This window comes from Oryctolagus cuniculus, chromosome 6 (assembly GCF_051225735.1).
Source record: "Oryctolagus cuniculus isolate XC-2025 breed Fujian yellow rabbit chromosome 6, ASM5122573v1, whole genome shotgun sequence".
NCBI lineage: Eukaryota > Metazoa > Chordata > Mammalia > Lagomorpha > Leporidae > Oryctolagus > Oryctolagus cuniculus.
In genome coordinates this window covers 38,915,076-38,934,586 of record NC_142872.1, presented here as the reverse complement: position 1 = coordinate 38,934,586, position 19,511 = coordinate 38,915,076, and the positions used below count along the sequence as shown (strand labels likewise).

General features: G+C 56.6%; 1 protein-coding gene across 13 annotated transcripts in view; it reads right to left on the bottom strand.

Moving 5' to 3' along the window:
* Positions 1–13,342, bottom strand: part of TCOF1 (treacle ribosome biogenesis factor 1) — a 33,599-nt gene extending 20,257 nt beyond the window's left edge. For 12 of the 13 annotated variants that reach the window (XR_016236360.1, XR_011389816.2, XR_016236361.1 and 9 more), the window contains exons 1-9: positions 13,130–13,325; positions 10,351–10,406; positions 6,797–6,936; positions 4,848–4,921; positions 4,055–4,238; positions 3,430–3,503; positions 1,744–1,971; positions 407–619; positions 40–261 (exon numbers count right to left, since the gene is read on the bottom strand). Coding sequence is in view for 10 of the 13 variants with exons in the window: in XM_070076315.2 (XP_069932416.2) it covers positions 40–261; positions 407–619; positions 1,744–1,971; positions 3,430–3,503; positions 4,055–4,238; positions 4,848–4,921; positions 6,797–6,936; positions 10,351–10,406; positions 13,130–13,237 (1,299 nt within the window). In the remaining 3 variants the exon portion in view is untranslated. Of the gene's footprint in view, positions 1–39; positions 262–406; positions 620–1,743; positions 1,972–3,429; positions 3,504–4,054; positions 4,239–4,847; positions 4,922–6,796; positions 6,937–10,350; positions 10,407–13,129 lie in introns of all 13 variants that reach the window. The other variant, XM_008255257.5, reaches the window with a different exon arrangement.
* Between the last annotated feature and the right edge of the window lie 6,169 nt (positions 13,343–19,511).

Genomic DNA, 19,511 nt, shown 5'->3' with positions numbered 1-19,511 from the left:
CAGGCAGGGCTCCGCCACGCAGGGGGTCCTGCAGCTCACCTGAGCTGGGCTCACAGTGACGCCCATGGATGCCGGGGTCTCCTCATCGCTGTCCGACTCCTTGCTGCTGCTCTCTGAGTCCACCTCCAGCTTCCCTACTTGGGCCTGGGTGGCTGCAGGTCCTGTTTTGCCAGGAGCCACTGGAAGGGTCCCTTTCCTGGGAGACCCCTTGGCAGGGGCAAAGGCAGCTCTGACCTGGGGAGTCTTCCCTGGGGGCTTCGCCTAGAACACGGGGAGGGAGAGCAAGGTGGCCACGTGCAGAGACAGAGACCAGAAACTTTGTGGCAGCACAGAGAAAGGGCTTGGGGCCTTGTAGAGCAGGATACACGCCCTCCAAAAGCCAGGAGGGGAAGGGCCCAGGCCTCACCTGCAGTGGGGTCCTGGCAGCTGGCGTCTCTTCCTCGCTGTCAGATGATGCCTCGCTGCTGCTCCCCGAGTCCTCCTCTGGCCTGCCTGCCTTGGCCTGGGGGGCAATGAGCCCAGCCTTTCGAGGGGGTGCTGGGGTGACCACTTTACCAGGGGTCCCTTTGGCAGTGGTTGAGGAAGGTCTGACCTGGAGAACTTCCGTAGAGGCATTCACCTGGGAAAAGAGAAAGGGCAGTTTGTACTCCCCCTTCTAAAACCTGTCTGGTGATGCCTTAAGAGTACAGCCCAGAAGTCTAACTGGGGCTCACACGACCCCTGCCTGGCCTGGCTGGAGCCCCTTCAGCGCCGGCCAGCTTCACTTCATTCTCGCTCTTGGGGCACTGCCGGCCCTGCCCCTTCCAACTGGCCCCTCAGTCCGTGGGTCCCCAACAGACATCACCTACTTAGCGTGGCTTGCCCCGGCCCGCTGGATGGCCTCCAAGGCTGCCCCACACATAGGGTGGTCACAGCCTGTCCCTGGTGGACTCCCATCAGTTGGGGGCCCGCGAGTCTAGAAAACCTCAGGAGTAGATTTGATCAGAACTATGGGAGAGGCCCACAAAGACCCAGAGAGAATGCGCATTCCCACGCCTCTGCCACCTCGGGGCCTGGCACTCACTGTGCTCCCTGCCACGAATGACCTTCCTAAAAGACCTCCCACGCACCCGCCCTCTGCTCCTAAGGTTTGCCTAAACACTACATTTTAAATTGCCATTCCTGGGCGCGCACACGCACACACACACACCCCAACCCTCCTTCCTTCTCTAACGCTCACTGGCATGTGACAAAGGAAATCATTTATCTGCTGCCCTGATCCTTCTGTCCCCTTCCTGCTCTGATTCCAACAGTAGTCCACCCATGGGCACCCGCAGCCTCGGGGGCTAAGGTCCCTAGCAGGGGAAGGTAAGGGACTCCCTTCAGTAACGCGCTGCGTGCCTGCTCAGCCCTGCCTGGGAGGCCAGAGGCCTGGGCACAGGCCACTTCTCAGGGGCCTCCAGGCAGGTCCAGCAGGGATGAGGACAGCGGGCATTTATTACACAGGGAAACTGAGGAAAGCGGAGTAGAGTGCAGGACCCCCCTCAGGAAGGTGGCCATCCCTGGCTGTGTGTGGGCCAGAGGGCAGTTTCCAGGGGTCAGCTGTCCCCACTGTGCCTCCTGCACGCGGCTCTCCTTCCCCCCTCCAACTGCAGGGATGTCTTCAACAGAAATGTTCACCATGGCTACTCCGTCAGCCCCTGCGGGCCCCAGGAGAGCCAGGGTGCATGCAGGGGCCCCAATGGGCAGCCTTCCAGGCCTCACCTGGCTGGGCCTCCCCGCAGGGGCCTCCTCCTCACTGTCAGACTCCTCACTGCTCTCTGACTCCTCTTCCGGCTTCCTGGCCCTCGCGGCCAGGGTCAGTGCCCCTCCTTTGGCCTGGGGTGTCACAGCCCCCACCTTCCCAGGGGCCGGAGCTGCCCTTCTCACTGCAGGCTCCTGGGCAGGGGCCGGCGGGGCTCTGATCGGGGCAGGTTTCGCTGACGGTGTCACCTGCAACGAGAGGACGGCGTTAGGAACCAGTGTGTCTATTTCCCATCAGCTGGAGGAGCCTCAGCCCACAGAGCCCTGCCCGACGCCGAATGACTGTTAGCCAGAGTCGGACAGACGCTGTCCCAAGGCCCATTTCACACAGGAGCACAGCAGATCAGAGGTTAAATCGCTCAAGACCAGCGCACAGAGGCACGGCTCTGAGTGAACTCTCGGCTGTCAGGCTGGGGCTCCGCGTGGCATACACAGCCTTGTCTGCCCCTGAAATGACACACAATCATGGCCGCCGTCCCGAGGGCCAGGAGCCTGGCTCTGACCTCCAGTCCTGCCACTAGCTTGCTGGGCCACGTGAAGCACATTCCTCCCGCCCCTGAGCTCGGAGCCTTCTGAAACCACAGACGCCCACGGTGTTCAGAGCTCCAGATCTACCTCCTCATCTTCAGACCTCACCCTGAGCCTAACCGCCGTGCGGGAGCTCCGAGCCGGCCTCTGGCCCACCGAGGCTGTGTACCAGGGCAGGTGCCCCGGGTCGGCCGTGATTCCCTCTGTTGTTCAGGCCCAAGGTGAGGGATGTCAGGGCAGTGCTTCTCACTGGCTCTGTAGGGCCCGATGGTGAAGACACGAGGTGGGGAGCGGCCCACAGCCAGCCCGAGGAGAGAGGCGGGTGACGTCTCAGCCTTCACGGGGAGACAAGCACCTGGGCACCAGACGGCTGCATCCCTGACTCCTGCTGTCCTCCCTTTAGAACACCTTTCAAACGGGGCACCTTATCCCAGCACCACTCGCGCAGCCCCAGATGGTCTCCCTGCTTCCACTCTGCCTCACCCTCCCAGCAGGCTGCAGCCCGTGATCCCTCTGAAATCTGGACAAGGCCACCCTCTCTGTGCCTCAACCCCTGCAGTATCATCTCCCATCCCCTGGGAACAAAACGTAGCCTGCTTACGGTGCCGTCTTACGACCTCACGCTGTATCCCTGCCCCCTGGGTCACGCAGATCGGTATTTTTGCAAAGCACCAAATCCAGTTGCCTCTTTGTCTGCACACTCTGCCTCTGCAGCCTGGGCCACTCATCCATGACAGCCTCATGCTCTCCCTTCAGAGTGGCCATTACTACTGTGGTCAAACAGTCTGAGGGACGCCCCTCCCATCTGGTTCTCCAAAGTGTTACAAGGACTGGTGCTAGCAGGTACACAAGGAATGACTTGCAAGAAAGCCACACACCCAGAGGCCTGCCTGACTCTAGCCCAGCACCCCTAGTGGGCCTAGAAACCTCTGAGCAAGCTCACTCCCACCTGCATCTCTTTCTAATAGAATGCCCTCACCCCACACCCCTTCTCAGGGACACCCGCTGGGCTCAGGTCACCTGCCTATTCCACAGGGCTCCCCTCCCTGGCAGCAACCCTGCCAGCTCCCAGTCCCTGGGCTCTGGAATCTGGGAGGGCGGGAAGCTGGGTCCAATTACCTCCACATCCGTCTCATCGCTCGAGCTGGAGGTGTCCTCGCTGGAGCTGTCGGCCTGGCTCGCTGACACCAACCCTGAGGGACAGACACAGTGGGGACTGAGGGCTATCGTTCCAGACCCACCTGCGCCTTCCCCCACCAGGTGCTGAGCACTGGCTCCCCAGCTGCACAGTTACAGCTCTGCCCGCCCTTGGAACCCCCATCTGAAGGGAATACAATCATCACCCTGCTTTCCCGCACACCTGAGGCTGTGCTAGAATGGGCGCAACAACCCTGCACCTGGGTTTATAAATGTTCCAGTCACCTGCACACGCACTGAAGCAGGTAGGGCACACTGGCTGCTTCACACAGGAAATGGGGGCAAACCCAGGCTCTTCAGGGAAGTCTAAGCTGCCAGGGACCCATGTAGCCCCCCAGAAATGTCCACCCACTCCCGAGGCTGCTCAGACTCCATTGGGAGAGCTGAAGTAGTGTCCCTCCCACACCTAGGGGACCACAAAGGCCCGAGGCACAGGACACTCACTGTCCACAGCCCAACCTCTGGGTTCCAGAGTAGCCTGGAGCTTGACAAAGCAGTGCTCAGGCCTGCCTCCCCAGCCCAAACTCCCCAGCCCAGGGCTGCTCACCAGGCTTGGCGGTGGGTGCAGGGGCCGGGACACCGCCCTCCTCCTCGGTCTCTGAGGCCAAGACTGTGTTTGCTGAGGGTTCTCCTGACTTCCGGGCTGACTTCCCAGTCAGCAGGTGGGCTAGGGCCTTCCCAGAGGCAGGGTGTGGCACAGAGTTCACAGCCTTGGCCGCCTTGCTCTGTGCCTGCAGGGAAGGGAGAGACAGAGTGGTGAGTGCAGGGCACCCCACAGGGACACTTGGCTCATCACCCTCCTGAAGTTGTCTCCTCATCTTTAAGGGGGGGGGGCACACACAGCCCCCAGCTTGCAGGGCAGAGAGCTTTGAGGGAATGGGATTACAGTTCTTGGGACATACAAGCTACTTGCAGGGTGGGAAGCAGCAGTTTGGTGTGGCTATTGTCATCTTTGTAATTGCTTTTACACACTGTTGCTAACGCTGCAGGCACTTTCAGGGACACAATCCTTTATGCGTCTGGAGCATTGCCTATAGTTCCTGGTTCAAAAATCACTGTTAAGAACCTCAGGTATTAATGGTTCACTATGGTGTCTCTGCTGCCTAGCAGTGCCAGAGCATAACAGAGAGGCACAGGGATGGAGGAGGAGAGAAACTGCCTGTCCCGCTGCCTACCGTGGCCGTGGCCCACTGCAGGAGGCATCGCCCCCACCTTACTTGAAGAGGAGACTGTTCCATAGCTAGGTTATGTGAATCCAGGTGCCTTCACCAGCACAGGGGACTGTCCCCTACAGGGTACCACAACCACCACAGCAATGGCTGGCGAGGTGGGCCACTCACCTTGGCCTTTTCTTTCATGCCTGACGGCAAAGTCACTGCGGTAACAGAGGAGTTGACAGACGCTGGCCTTGGGGCTGCAAGACACAAACACACGTTGGATGAGCCAGATGAGCTTTTCACATCTGAGCATGGCAAACAGCTTTCATCTCACCCAGCACTTCACCTGCTACTGGCTGCTGAGAGGTGGCATGCGGACGCGATGCTGAACCCAGACTGGGGAGAGCCTGGGCAGCATTAGCATATCCCCCAGGAGCAGGAAAGAAGAGAACAGCACCACGCAAGCTGCTGCGTCCACATCCTCATGGACTCCCAACTCCACCGGCCAGGCGAGACAGAGGCCTCCAGAAGGAAAAGGCTGCCCACTACCACACAGCCACCGCACAACTCCAGGAGGCACCAGTCACACGGGCCGCCACACCAGGAAGAAAGTCGCTCAGCTGGAAGGTGCGAGGGTCGGGCAGCCCGGGCAGGCCCACAGAGAAAGCTGCTCAGGGCTCATGGACTGTCACAGGCAGCAGCACCCTGAGACCTGTGCCCAGTTACATGTGAGTTACGGATCCTCGGTGTTTGCATCTGGGCAGTAACGCGAGGTCTCAGAGGAAGATTTCTCAAATATGCTCTCAAGAAGGCTGTGGGGACGCATGGCACGATCTGACTCGCACCTGCACCTAACTCCACCTCTCTGTGTGACTATGGAGCCCTCTAAACACACTCACAAGGAGGGAAGGGGGAATACTGAACCTCCTGGCTCCAATCATTATCAACTGGTGGTTCCTTTCACTTATCTACTGTCTCATCCAGAGACTGCCAGACTTCTTATCATGTTGTCCACAACATCTCAGGACATTTCTCTCAATGAAGACTCTTCGAAAAGTATGTAATTTCATTCTAACAGCTTACAAAACTCAACTGTTAGCTCAATTCAACTGTTAGCCAGGATGAGATTGCACCACTGTTTTCAAGAGTACATAGGTCTGCAGCTATGCACGTATCACCTGTGGATGGATGCAAAGGAAGTTTGAAAGGGGCCCCACAGAGAGGATTTCAGGAATGCGAGGGGGCAGGGCAGAACAGGGAACCGGCAGTTTTCCCTTTCATGTTTTTGTGCAGTTCAAAGTGAATCGTTTGGGCATTTATCATTTAAGAAGATTAACCCACGACATAAAATATTTTATCTGGTATGATGACCTCAAACATTTTTTAAAAGCTTGGGAAAACAAATGAAAGAGTAATTTATGAAATTGTAGGTGGCAAGAATATGGGTAATTTTTTCCCTGCCTTTTTTCAAATTAATTTTCAATTATGAATCCTCTATAATGAATCTTGCATTTCTTTTATAATTAGAAAATACATTTAAAAATCAAAAAAATTGTCTTCTATGTAAGCTAAAAAGAAAACAATAATACAAAGTGTAGGAGAGAGGGGTGGATGGAGCACAGGGCCCTGGAACATGGGTGTGGATGGGCTGCCAAGGCCTTCACCGGGTCACCCTGCCAACACTCAAACCAGAGTGCTCAGCAGTCTCCGAGTGTGAGCGTGGACTCTGCCCCAGTAATGGAAGGTCAGCAACTCTGACGCAGCCCATAGGAGAGGCATCCGGAGGCTGCCCTCTGGGATCCCAGGCAGCACTTCTGGAAACGTGGGCTTCCTCCCACCTCTATCAGAGCCATCCGGAAGACACCCATGGAGGGGTGACCACGTGTGCACCCAAGAAGACAGTAAGGGTGTACCTGGTGTTGCTACTTCAGCTTGGAGATAGAGCACAAGGGATGAGCACAGATGGGTACTCCAAAGACCTGTGACCCCACCCCAACTTCCCCTGAAAATGCTGGCCTCCCCAGGCTCACTAAATGAAAGACCATGTCTTGGCACAGCCCCATACCCCACAGGCTATCTCCAAAGGGCACAGGCCCAGGGATCCCAGCAGCACCTGCACGCAGGGCTCTTACTGGTTTTGGCAAGTAGGGCTTCTGCTTCTTCCTCCTCTTCCGAGCTCTCGGAGCTGCTGATGGGGTCTGACACGCGGGTCTTCTTGGCTTGCAGTGCCGCATCGTCCTCGGCCTTCCTCTTCTGGCCGAGCTCCGAGGTTCTGCAGGACAGAGGGACAGGTGATAGCAACTGCGCCGCAGGACGGAGACCTCGCCACATCCTCCCAGCCCCCAAAGGACACATGCGGAAATTTAACAGCGACAAAAACAGTTTTTTTGCATTCCCACTCCACACGAGTGCTTTTACAATTCCTGATGGGTCTTTTTTTTTAAGATTTATTTATTTATTTAAAAGTCAGAGTTACACAGAGAGAGGGAGGGAGGGAGGGAGAGAGAGAGAGAGAGAGAGAGACAGAAAATCTTCCATCCGCTGGTTCGCTCCCCAATTGGCCAGAATGGCCAGAACTGTGCTGATCCAAAGCCAGGAGCCAGGAGCTTCTTCTGGGTCTCCCCTGCGGGTACAGGGTCTCGAGCACTTGGGCCATCTTCTATTGCTTTCCCAAGCCATAGCAGAGAGCTGGATCAGAAGTGGAGCAGCCAGGTCTCGAACCGGCGCCCATATGGGATGCCAGCACTGCAGGCTGTGGCTTTACCCGCTACACCACAGCACTGCCCCCCACCCTCCCGTTGCTCTTTAAAATAATCACGCTGGTGGGTGAGGTCAGATTGTATCAGAAGCTCTCAGGCACTGCGTGGTGGGTGCCGGCCCGGGCAAGCACTGCTCAACACCACCAGGTGCCTCACCTCCAGAACTCACTGCTGCGCGGGGCCCTCATCCTGGGAGACTGCCCAGGTGCGCCTTGGCTCTCAGGCCTCAGCATGCTCACCGCCTCCCCCAGCAGCCTCCTGTTTCATTTCCTTCCCAGTACTTTTCTAGATACCCTGCTGGTTTACTTACATCCTGCTCGCCTCCCCCGCTACACAGGAAGGCCTGGGCAGGGGGAGAAGAGGGCTGGCAGCTCAGCACAGTGTCCTCAAGCACATATCTCAAGGAGTTAACCCCCAAGTGACCTGCCCAGGGCTGACGGCGGGCGGGGGGCTGAAGCGGGCAGGACACGCAGGCGGATGACCCTTCAAGTTTGACCTCTTTTGATTTCACCCTCCCACCCGCAAGGAGTCCCTGCCCATGCCCCGCGTTCTCCAGCAGGCACCGACTCTGCCATGCCAGGGCGGGGTGAGGGGCTGGGTGCCTTGTCTCCAGGAGGGCCGCTTGTCAGGAGTCTCCTGCTAAAAACAAGCTTCATTTACTGCACGTTATCAGCTCATTCTGCCTCTTCCCTCCCAACAAGGTGTAAGATCCACAAAAGCAGCGATTTTTCTCTCTGGTTTGTTCCCAGAATAGTGCCTGCCCCCTAACAGGTGCTCAACACAGAAACAGAGAAGAAAGCCTCCAGTCAGCCCGGTGTGGCACTCTGTAGAGTCCCAGGCTTAATCCTCACCATGCCATGAGACAACTACCATTATTCTTATTTTACAAATGGAAACAGACTCAGGGAGGCCAGGGCACTCATTTGATGTCACAGAGCTGGCAGCTGGGTCTGCACTCTGTGGGGCTAGGCTAGGCTGCCTTGGAGGTGGGAGGTCCTCGTCCCTCTCAGTAACCCTCACCGATGGAAGGGGCCGGCAGCACGCGATGGGTCTCCCTGGAGGGTCTGCTGGGGACGTGCTTTCAGTAACACCCAGACACTTGGGCAGGCCCGAGGTGAGGCCACGCAGGTGTGCCCTGTGCTGCGAGCTCCCCTCCGCAGCAGACAGCCAAGCACTTGGGCTGGCCTGGCCGGGTTTCCAACGAGCTTAGCTCTCCACTGGGGGCGGGGGCTGTTTCCACAGAGCTGCTGCCTTTGCTAGTGGGAGGACCCACCAGCAGGGATGACAGGGAGCTCCAACCTGCCTTCCCCCCACCCCTCAAGTAGCCCACCTCATTTTTGGATTGCTCCAATAATCAAGTGCTTGTATTGAGAAGGTAAAAATCTGTCTTCCTGAAACTGGTATACGTGGGGCCCACTCCTGTCTCCCAGAGCCTCAGAGAATGCATCACTCCCTTTTTAATCAAAGATGTGCAGACAAGGGTGGGCGTTTGGCTTAGCAGTTGAGACACGGTTGGGACGCCTGCATCCATATTACAGCGCATGGATTTGGGAACCAGCTCTGATCTGGATTCCAGCTTCCTAGTGATACAGACCCTGGGAGGCAGCAGCAATGACTCAAGTACTTGAGTCCCCATCACCCATGTGGGAGACCTGCATTAAGCTCCTGGCTGCTCCAACCTTCTGCCTGGCCCAAGCCCCAGCCATTTGAGGCATCTGGGGAGTGAACCAGTGGACAGAAGCTCTCCGTCTCTCTCTGCTTCTCAAATAGGTAAAAATTAAAGAAAAAAGAAAACCACAGAGGACCTGAAGTTTAAGAAACCAACCAACCAACCAAGAGCAGGCAGTGGTCCCCCACCATGCCCCCCAGCAGCCTCTTTTACAGCCTGGACAACTCGACACCCACTGCCTTTCCTCCCGGGACAGCTCTGCAGGGCCTTCGCTCTCCTGGTTGCCCATAGCAACCAAATCACTCCTTTGCTCATAGATGCTGGGATTCTTCCCTGTCCTTGGAGTATCTCAGTCTTACATGCTCCATGGGCATTCTACATTCAACACTGTCCTTGAAATCTTTCCCTGCAAACGGAGCTCCAGTCTATGCTCCATGCACACACCCACCTTCCATCCAGGTGTACAGGCCAGACCTGGAAGCCAACCAGATGCTTCTTTTCCAAGCTACTCACAGACCCCACTTTCATCTCAACGGTCCTGGAATCCACTGTCTGGCTCCTCTCTTAGCCCTGTCTCAAGTGGGTCTCACCACGGACTGAGTGATCGCCTCTCCCCCTGCTTCACTCTTCCATGGCTCCCACAGCCCTTGGGTCAAGACACAAGTCCACACCACGGGTCAGCAGGCTCACATGTACCGTAGCCAGCCACAGGCCTCAGCAGTTCCCACTGTGGGCACAGTCTGCCTGCCTTTTTTTACAACTGTGCCTAGTTTACTCCCCAGCTTCCTTCACTCTCAACTCCAGGCCACCTCAGAGGCCGTCTCCAAAACCCCAAGTGGCCAGATTCACGTGGTGGGGGCACCAGGTACCCCTGCCTCATAACCCTACTACCCGTCTAATACTGTATTCACCTGGTTCATTCTTTGACCCACGCCTGTCTCCTTGACTACACTATCAGCTGCAGGAAAGGATGATGTCCTCTGTCTTACGACAGCAGCTACATACCGAGAACGGGGCTTAACATTCAGAAGGGGCTCAACGCACGTTGGCCCAATGAGTAACAAGTTGACGAGATACTTGTATTCTTAAGAGACTACAGCTCCCAATGTCTCTCCCAACAGCATGATACTCAGAAAGACCCCCCTAGGGGATGTGACCTGGCTTCCTGGGGACAGATCTGGACTACACCACCAGCCTGGCTCGGTCCCAGCTGGCTGCCTGGAGTGGCCCTTCTCCGCCCCAGCCCCCGCGGACTTACTGTTGCCAGTGCGTATAGATGTCCAGAAGGGTTACGGGCTGAGTCAGGAAAGTTTTCTGCAGAGAGGAAGAGAGAGCCACAGTTAACCCTCCAGCACAGTGAGGGCCCTGCCTCCCCCAGCTCCCCTGGCCTCTCGACTCCCACAGACAGCTGGTTTCAGAAGAGAGCTTTTTGCTCTGGAAAGTCTCTCTGGCCCTGCCAGGACCATCCAAACCACCCGGAGCCAAGAAGGGCAAACAGCTCCAGTGAAAACCCTTAACAGAACAGTATGCGGCTCCTCTGAGAGGCTGGAGTTGGAGAGTTCTAAGCTAGCATTTATACAATCTGCAGCCTTCCCAGTATTCGTACCCTTGACCACCCCCCCCCTTTTATAAAAGATTTATCTATTTATTTGAAAGTCAGTGAACCAGCACCGTGGTGCAGTAGGTTAGTTGTCTGCCTGTGGCGCCAGCATTCCATATGGGCGCCAGTTCTAGTCCCAGCTGCTCCTCTTCCAGTCCAGCTCTCTGCTGTGGCCTGGGAAAGCAGTAGAGGATGGCCCAAGTGCTTGGGCCCCTGCACCTCAAGAGACAGGGAAGAAGCACCTGGCTCCTGATTGGTGCAGCTCCGGCTGTTGTGGCCATCTGGGGAGTTAACCAACAGAAGGAAGACCTGTCTCTCTGTTTCTCCCTCTGTCTATAACTCTACCTCTCAAATAAATAAATAAAATCTTAAAAAAAAAAAAAAAGAAAGAAAGAAAGTCAAAGTTACACAGAGAAAGAAGGAAAGGCAGAGAGAGAAAGGTCCTCCATCCGCTGGTTCACTCCCCAATTGGCCGCAATGGCCGGAGCTGCGCCAATCTGAAGCCAGGAGCTTCCTCTGGGTCTCCCACAAGGGTGCAGCGGCCCAAGGACTTGGGCCATCTCCCACTGCCTTCCCAGGCCACAGCAGAGCTGGATCAGAAGTGGAGCAGCCAGGAATCGAACTGGCGCTCATACGGGATGCCAGGACTGAGGGAGCAGCTTTACTCCCTACATCACAGCGTGGGCCCCTGACCTTGTAAAAGACTCTCAAAGGTCTTACCAGTCACTGTCCCCAAAGCGGGAACCACAGCCCAGACTAGAGCTATCCAGCTGTCCTGACTGCCATCCACTGGTGCCCAGGGAAAAGACTGTGCCCAAATGGTGCCAGTCTCTAGGTAGTGGCAAGGGGGAAAAGGTGGACTCCAGACTCTCAGAGCAGAGGCCAGAGGGCCTACTCTCTCAGCACATGTCAAGATCCCAGAACGTCAAGTGCTTCAAGGAGGCCGGGTCAGGAGCCTGGGCAGAGCTCCTCTGTGAAGTGGCTGGGCTATTCACGTCACCTCTTCAAACTTCAGACTCCTGGATGGCGTGGGGATGGCAGCAGATTGCTCTCGGGTCTGAGGGGGACCTCAGTGCCCAGTGCAGGACCAGGAACACTGAGAGCTTGCGCGTCAGCGTCACTGTGCTCCCCCAGGCTCGGTGGCACCTCACTGTCCTCAGATGTCGGGCCACCTTGCTGTTCCTGCTGTCTGGAACGCTCTCTTGCCTGCTAACCAGGCAACTCCTACTCTTCCTTTAGGACTCTGGCCAAATGTCACCTTAAGGCGGCTTCCTGGACCACCCTACTCATAACTGAACCCAGACACACCTGCCTCAGTTTCACGGCCAGCACCTACCACCACCGTGTGCGCTACATCATTAACTTATTTTAAAAAATCTATGTCATCCGTCTGCTGCTGGCAGGCCCGCCCCCTGGACAGCGTATATGGCTGCCTAGGCATACGTATCAATAAGACGGGTGCTAGATCCTGCTCCCTCATCTGCTCTGCACTCCAGCGCCTTACAGCTGCTCCTCGGTGGAGATCTAACTGCCCACGGGCCCGCGCCAGCCAGCCTCGGCCTCCATCCAGTCTCTGAGTCTCTGTACTTCCCACTTCTGCCACAGCAGACTTTCTAGAGGTCAGGGCCGACACAGCTCCCTCCCACCACAAGGCATGTGCACCTCTGCTGGGGAGAAAAACCCCTCTCTGCTCCAGATCTCTAACCAACTGCCACTTCCTCAGGGAAGCAGCTCCCCATATCCCCGACAAAGGCAATCTGCTATCCCGGCTGCCTCCCATTCTTCCCCACGGTAGTGTTAAACGCATACTTCGATGTCGGTCTCCCCGAGTAGACGGTAAGTTCCAAGGGGGCCGGGGAGGCTGCCCACGCCCACCCTTCTATCACCAGCACCCTGAGCACCCAGTAACTAGGAAACGAAGTAAGATATGAGTACGGCGTGGAGCCCTGAAGCGGTCCCACTCAGTACGGTGGTGAGGGGTCGTTAACACCCGAGTGTTAACCCAGAGCAACCACCAAAGGGTCCTTTCTCTTGGTGCCCTCGGGTGGGTGGGGGGGTCATCGCAATCCACTCTCGGCACCACGGCAGTCTCCCAGCCTCAAAGGGGTCGCATCGGGCCACGTGGCTAGACACAGGAAACTTAATACCACCGCTACCAGGAAGAGGGTGGAGGTAAGAGGCGCGGGAATTACAAAGTCCCGTGCGTCAGGTCACACGTTCCGGCCAGCCCACTGCACAGATGAGGAAACTGAGGTCCAGCGGGGCTGGAAGTCCCACGGGGAAGGCAGAGGCTTGGGCTTCTCCGGTACCCCCGGCCGCAACCCCGAGCACCGCGGGACCCGGTTCCAGGCGCCCGCCAGATCTCCAGGGGCGGGGCGCGGGCCGCCGCTCTCGAGAGCCTGCACGCGGCCCTCGCGCACGGCCCTCGCATGCTTACCTGGCCGCTCTGCTCCTTCACTTCCCGCGCCGCGCGCACATAGCCCGCCTGCAGCAGATGCTGGTAGATGAGCGGGAGCAGCTCCCGCCGCTTCCTGGCCTCCGCCATACCCGCGACCCCCGGCCGGCCGGCTCACCTGCACGCCCCCCTTAGTCCCCACCCGCCACTTCCCTCGTGCCCTTAGACCTCGCGCGTCCCACTTCCGGCTCCTCTTTCGCCCTGGCCGCGCGGCGCGCCGGGAAATGTAGTCTCCTCTCCGGGAGGAGCCGGCCCGTACACAGCGGGGGGAAGGGGCGGAGACTCAGCGGGAACAAGCCTCCCATTGGCTTGGGGGCGTGTCTATTCATAGCCCCGCCCTCTCGCCGGCCATGCTTTTGGTGAGTTCCACCCACTTCTCCATTCTTCAAGCTTCCTCTTTGAAGGGATTTGTCTTCGGTGTACATTCTCTGACTGAGGCTGCTACTGCCCTCGCTCACCTCCTCACCCCTAATCTGCACCCTTCTCTAGACCCGAACTTGCAGTTACCCACTCATTGCTTCGTTCCACGCATTTTAGGATCCATGAATTAGACGTGTGTTATCACTAGCGTACTCATTCATTCACTCACTGGTTGAACAAAGCCTTACTGAGCACTGTATCTTGAGCTAGCACCCTGCTAGGCTAGGGGAAGGAAAAGATGAGTGAGACATGGCGGTTGCCCTCAAAGCTCACAGGGGTGAGGGAGGCAGTCGGTAACCAAGCAACCAGAGTTCAGGGCTTGGTGTGCTTTGTCACGACCCCACAGGGACATCTGCGCTGAGGCTTAAAGACAGGAAGCATGTCTAGGTGCACAGGAGACGGCCAGCACACCACGCAGAGGGTACGTGCGGGTGCGGAGGTGAGAAACCACCCTGGCATAAGTTGGGGACCCCAAACAGAGCCCATTCTGTGCTGCTGGGTCCAAGAGTTGGGCAGGAGCGGCGTGGGTGGGAAAGAGGGGACGGAAGAGGACGCGGGAGGACGGAGAAGAGGACAAGGCCTGCAGCACCCCCTCTCCGCCAGCAGAGTTAGAACTTTGCTCCTGGGGCCATAGACAGCCCGGCTGGGTTTGTGCAGGAGCTTGACCTGGGTTTGTATTTGCTCGCCGTGACCAGAAGCTTGGACTTGCGGCGAGCAGGAGACATGAGGCTGTTGTTGAGGGAGGCTGGCGGGGAGAGGCTGAGTGAGGCTGGGAACATCTGAGTCAGCTGTTCTTTCCTCCACAGACAGCACTTGATGCTGGCTGTGTGCAGACACATAACGTTTCCAAGCACGTTCAAGACAGATACGTCCTAGGGCCCAGGAGGAAACACACGACCAGATGACTGGCTGAATGTGGTCGTGAGGAAGAGCGGGCTCATTCTGCATTCAGCTGTGAAGCAGATCCTTGCTGAGCACCTGCTATTGGGGGTGGAACTAGCTGTGCTGCTGATGGAGCAGACCCTGCTAAACCAGCAGTGATGCAGTAACACGGGCGGTCTGTGCCGGAAGGAGAAGGACCGCGTTTTCTAATGGAATCCTGTGGTGTTTAAAAGCTGCACTCGACTCGCAATGCCTGGGTACAAGGCTTTGCCGCTATTAACTAGCGAGTTACGTAACTTCCGTGTGCTCTAATTCCTTTATCTGTAAAATGGGCGTAATTATACTTTTTTGCCTGGTGGGATTATCACGAGAAGTGTGTTCTGAGCAGAATTGCTTGGGAGAGCTTCTGACCGGGGTGCGTGTCTATTGGCTGGAACGGCCAGAGCATTGACAGGAAGGAGAGATCTTGGTTCGGGATTCAGGGAAGCCGTCAGTGAGGAAGTGACGTCAGGGAGGAATCCGTAACTGTGTGTAGGGAAGGCAGGGTGGGGCGGGGGTGGGGTCCTGGGCCCAAGGACGCTGGGAGGAACCTGTGTAAAGGGCCTGAGGCAGAAGACACAACTGAGAGAAGAGGTGTTAGGTAGGAAGTCAGTTATGAGCTTATGTGTGTGTGACATAAAGGCCTAAAGAGAAGACATCTATGTCCAGCACCTGCATCTGCTGACAATGTTTCAGGGGCAGCCTGGTATTCACATCCTGCCCTGCCCCCTTCTACCTGATAACCTGCCAGGTGGAGGTCCCCGCCCCTTCTGCCTGACAGTCTTCCACAATCTCCCAGATGCAGCCCAGTATCTGCACTTCAAACACCCTGCTCCGGATCCCCATTCTCTAGGGGTCTTGCTCACCCTTCCTCTAAACTCTGGATGGAGCCAGCTAGGCTTCCTCCTGTCTGATACCTTCAGGGGAAAACTCAGAAGTTTTTCTATTTACATCCAAAAAGCCTTTGTTCCAAGAGGAGCAGAGGTGGGGAAGCAAAACCCATCTCCTTAAACCCCCTCCTCCCTCGGCCTCAACCAGACTGCGCGCTCAGCCCTCTGCCTCTCTGCTGAGCCGCCCGCCTGGCCTGGTCAGGTGTGATCTCTCCACTCAACCGTGTAACCTCCCCCCCGCCCCCCAGTCTCTCAGGTCCTGTCTGGAGAGGTGCCCATCCGTTCTTACGGATGTCCCTTCCCTAATAAACCTTGCTATTTTACCTCCCACTACTTTCTGTCTCACGCCTGAATTCTTTCTTGTGCAAAGACAAGAACCCTGCAATTTCTCCGGTAACAGAAGCAAAGGCTCCCTTTGTCCCAGGGACCAGGGCAGCGTGTGCAAGGTGGGCAGAGCGCACATGCTGCGCTAGGGGTGGGTCTTTCTCTTCAGTCTACAAGTGAATGGAAGCCCTAGCAATGTCCACTGGGGGTGGTGGGGGAGAGCTGGATGAAATGCGAGCGCAGGCTGGAGGTCTGAAGCCCACCCGTAGGCTGGGGCTGTGCAGTCAGGATCAGCCTGCACAGACTGAGAACACCCAGGAGAGTGCGCTTGCGGAAGGGTGCAGAGTTGAGGTCACGGGGGGGGGGGGGGGGGGGGGCGTTAGCAGCGCTATGGATGTGGAGAGTCAGATGACAGTGGCCTGGTGGGCGCGGGAGGGATGAGGGAGGCACCAGGTCTCCTGAGAACTTCCTTTGTGGAGGAGAGGACAGAGAGGAAGCCACGGGGCCACTGTGTGTGTCAGGAGAGCCCTGTGTGTTCCGCTGCAAGTAACCTGAGTGTGTTTACAAAGTGATGGCAACTCCTGGTCAGGGAGATCACTCAAGGCTGTCATGGAGTAGTGCCCTGAGCAGGTGCAAGGGGCTGGGACCAGGCGTGTGGGCGGAGGGCTGGTCCTGGGGAGGCGGGGGGGCTGACTTCTCTAGAACCCCGAGGCGGGAGCCACGAGGGCTGGGTGCAGATGTAGATGCGGGTCTGCAGTGGGATGCCAGGAAGATTGCATCTGGCGCTTCTATTTTTCTCTGCCAAATGGGAGGCAAGGTCTGCCGAGAGCGAGGAAGAGGTGGTGAGGCGTTGGGAGTGGGGGCGGGGAAGAGCGATCCCTCAGAGTCGGGGTTCAGCTTGCCCACCACATTCCCAGGGCCTCCTGGTCTTGACAGCCCTATGAAGTCGCTGCTCACTGTCCTGTCTGTCCCAGGCCTCGACCACTTGTCCGCAGGTAGGGAGGAAGACGTGCTGGGTGGAGGAAGGGTGCAGGGGTCTGAAGTGTGGGGCAGAGGAGATGGCAAATCTCTTGGGCCTGAGTCCCAGGCTGGGTAGGAAGATGGATGGGGCCAGCTTTTAGGGAGCAGAAGCTTGCATGAACTGGGCAGCCAGGAATTGGGAACCAGATGCATGAGATCAGAGGGCCTGGAGGCTCTGATTGGCACTGACGACCATGTTATCACTTGGGAGCCTGGCTGGGTGATGAGCTTATGCCATGAGTGCACAGACCACTGCAGGACCCAAGGCTCTTCCACCAACTCTGCCCAGAAGCAACATTTGTCCCCTTGAGGACTTTACCGCCTGGTTGAGAATGCAGTGCCTCCAGGCCAGCGTTGTGGCATAGCGGCTGAGCTTGCCTGAGACACAGGCATCCCGTATGGGCGCCGGCTGCTCCATTTCCGATGCGGCTCCCTGGTAGTGGCCTGGGAAAGCAGCAGAAGATGGCCCAAGGGCTTGGGACCCTGCTACCCTCATGGGAGACCTGGAGGAAGCTCCTGGCTCCTGGCTTCGGACTGGCCCAGCTCCAGCTGGTGCAGCCATTTGGGGAGTGAACCAGTGGATGGAAAATCTCTCCCTCTGTAACTCTGCCTTTCAAGTAAATAAATAGATCAAGTAAATAAATAGAGAGAGAGAGAGAACGCAAAGCCTCCGTGGAACGTACATGCACTTAATGCACAGAGCTTGCTCCACTAGCAAGTGTATGAGCAGCCGTGAAGCGGGGTCTCCCTGTGAATAAGACCTGGAGGCAGGAGTGGGGAAGGCTTTTAGAAGGCAGTGGGGAAGGAACTGGGTCGCAAATCCTTGTATCCTTGGCTGATCTGGGAAGAAGTGGAGAACTGGTATTAAATTAAAAGAGAGAGAGAGAGAGAGAGAGAGAGAGAGAGAGAAACCAGGCAGGATGGCCTATCACCTTCCGTCTGCCAGCAGGTTGCTTGTTTTTGTTTGGTTCCTAATAAAATTCATTGCTGGCGCTTAACGCTTTGTCCTCGGCTCCGGAGAGGCTGGCGCTTCCATGGACAATTTCTTTATCTTCCTGATTTTCCAAATCATACCCTTCGCTGCATTGCCTCCGGGCCCAAGCACGGAATTAAAACATTAAACCGAGAAAATATAACATGGTAACAATTAAGGCAGCAGCAAACAAAACAGTGCATGAAAAAAATCAGCCACAGAACATTTCTCAACCAGTTTGAAAAAGATGTCTTTGTGAACTGCAGAAGCCAGAAGCTTCCAGAAGCTTCCAGACCACTGACCCACGAGTGCCTCTCGGACAAGTAGCATGCCTTCCTCAGCCAGCATGGCCAGGCAGGGCATTGGGAGATGAGTGAAGGGGTGATGAGCCACAGAAGGGCAGGAAGCTCTGTGGGTGGACCCTGCATAGGTGGGAGGCAGCACGATACACAATAGAGGCTGCTGGGCCAGCAGGCAGGAAACCACCTGTTGGCCTGGTGTGGCTGTGTGACCATGAGCCAGCCTCTTACCCTCTCTGGCCCTCAGCATTTGCCTTCTGTCAAATAAAGCTTTTGAACAAAGGCCTTCTCTGTACTACAACTCTCAAGAGAGTTCCCTTCTGGGAAGACTGCTGCTGCCCCCAGGGCTTCAGACACCGGAACAAAGCATATTTTTCCCCCTGAGCTCAGTCAACTCTGGACAGTAGATTTCCTATGGCCTTCCCTGGGATAAGTGTTTCTTTTTTCTTTATGTCAGAGGAGATTTTTAAAGGTTTACATGTTGTTGTTGCAGAAGTAGCAGAGTTCAGAGAGAGAGAACAAGACCGGCTTCATCGGGGCTGCGTTGTGCGGCTGGGTTCAGGCAGACTCAGCCCTGTGCCTGGCTCCCACCGTCCCCAGCCTGCTTCCCGCGCGCTAGCCCCTCTTGCTGCGGCAGCCCCGGGGCTTGCTGGGGTCCCTTCACAGCGCCTCTCACAGCCGGAGACCCCTCCCTCCCTTCTTCCGCTTGTCTCTCTTCTTTCTTTCCCACCGACAGGGAACACATTAAAGGCTCTGCTGCTTTCTCTTTTTGCTGAAAACAACACAGCAGAACCATTCTCCAGATCTGTGCACCCTTTTTTTTAAAAAAAAATTTATTTATATGAAAGAATGACACAGAGGGGGGGGGGAGGGAGAAAGAGAGAGTGGGGTCTTTCCTCTGCTGGTTCATTCCCCCAAGGCCTCACCAGGTCAAAGCCAGGAACCTGGAACTCCATCTGGCTTTCTCACATGGGTAGCGGGATCCCAAGCACTTGGGCTATCCTCTGCTTCCTTCCCAGGCACGTTAGCAGGGAGCTGGATCGGAAGCAGAGTGGCCAGGACTGGAATCAGCGCTCTGAGACGGGATGCCCATGTCCCAGACGGCAATTTAACCCGCTGTGCCATGCTGCTGCTCCCTGCTGTGACCATTTGAGCAATAGTAACAGCTCACGTTGGTTTGAGTGTGCAGTGGGATGCCTGCATCCCATGTGATAGCGCTGGTTCGAGTCCTGGCTGCTCTGCCTCTGATCCAGCTCCCTGCTAATGCACTGGGAAAGCAGTGAAAGATGGCCCAGATGCCTGGGCCCCTGCCACTCATTTGGGAGACCTGGGTAGAATTCCAGGCTCTTGGCTTTGGCTTGACACAGCCCTGGCCTTTGTGGCCCTTTGGGGAATGAACCAGTGAATGGAAGATCTTTCTCTCTCTCCCCACCTCCCATCACCTTGCTTTTTAAGTAGATGAAAATAAGTAAGCATTAAAAAGACAGCTGTGTCCCACATTGGAGTATTAGAGTACC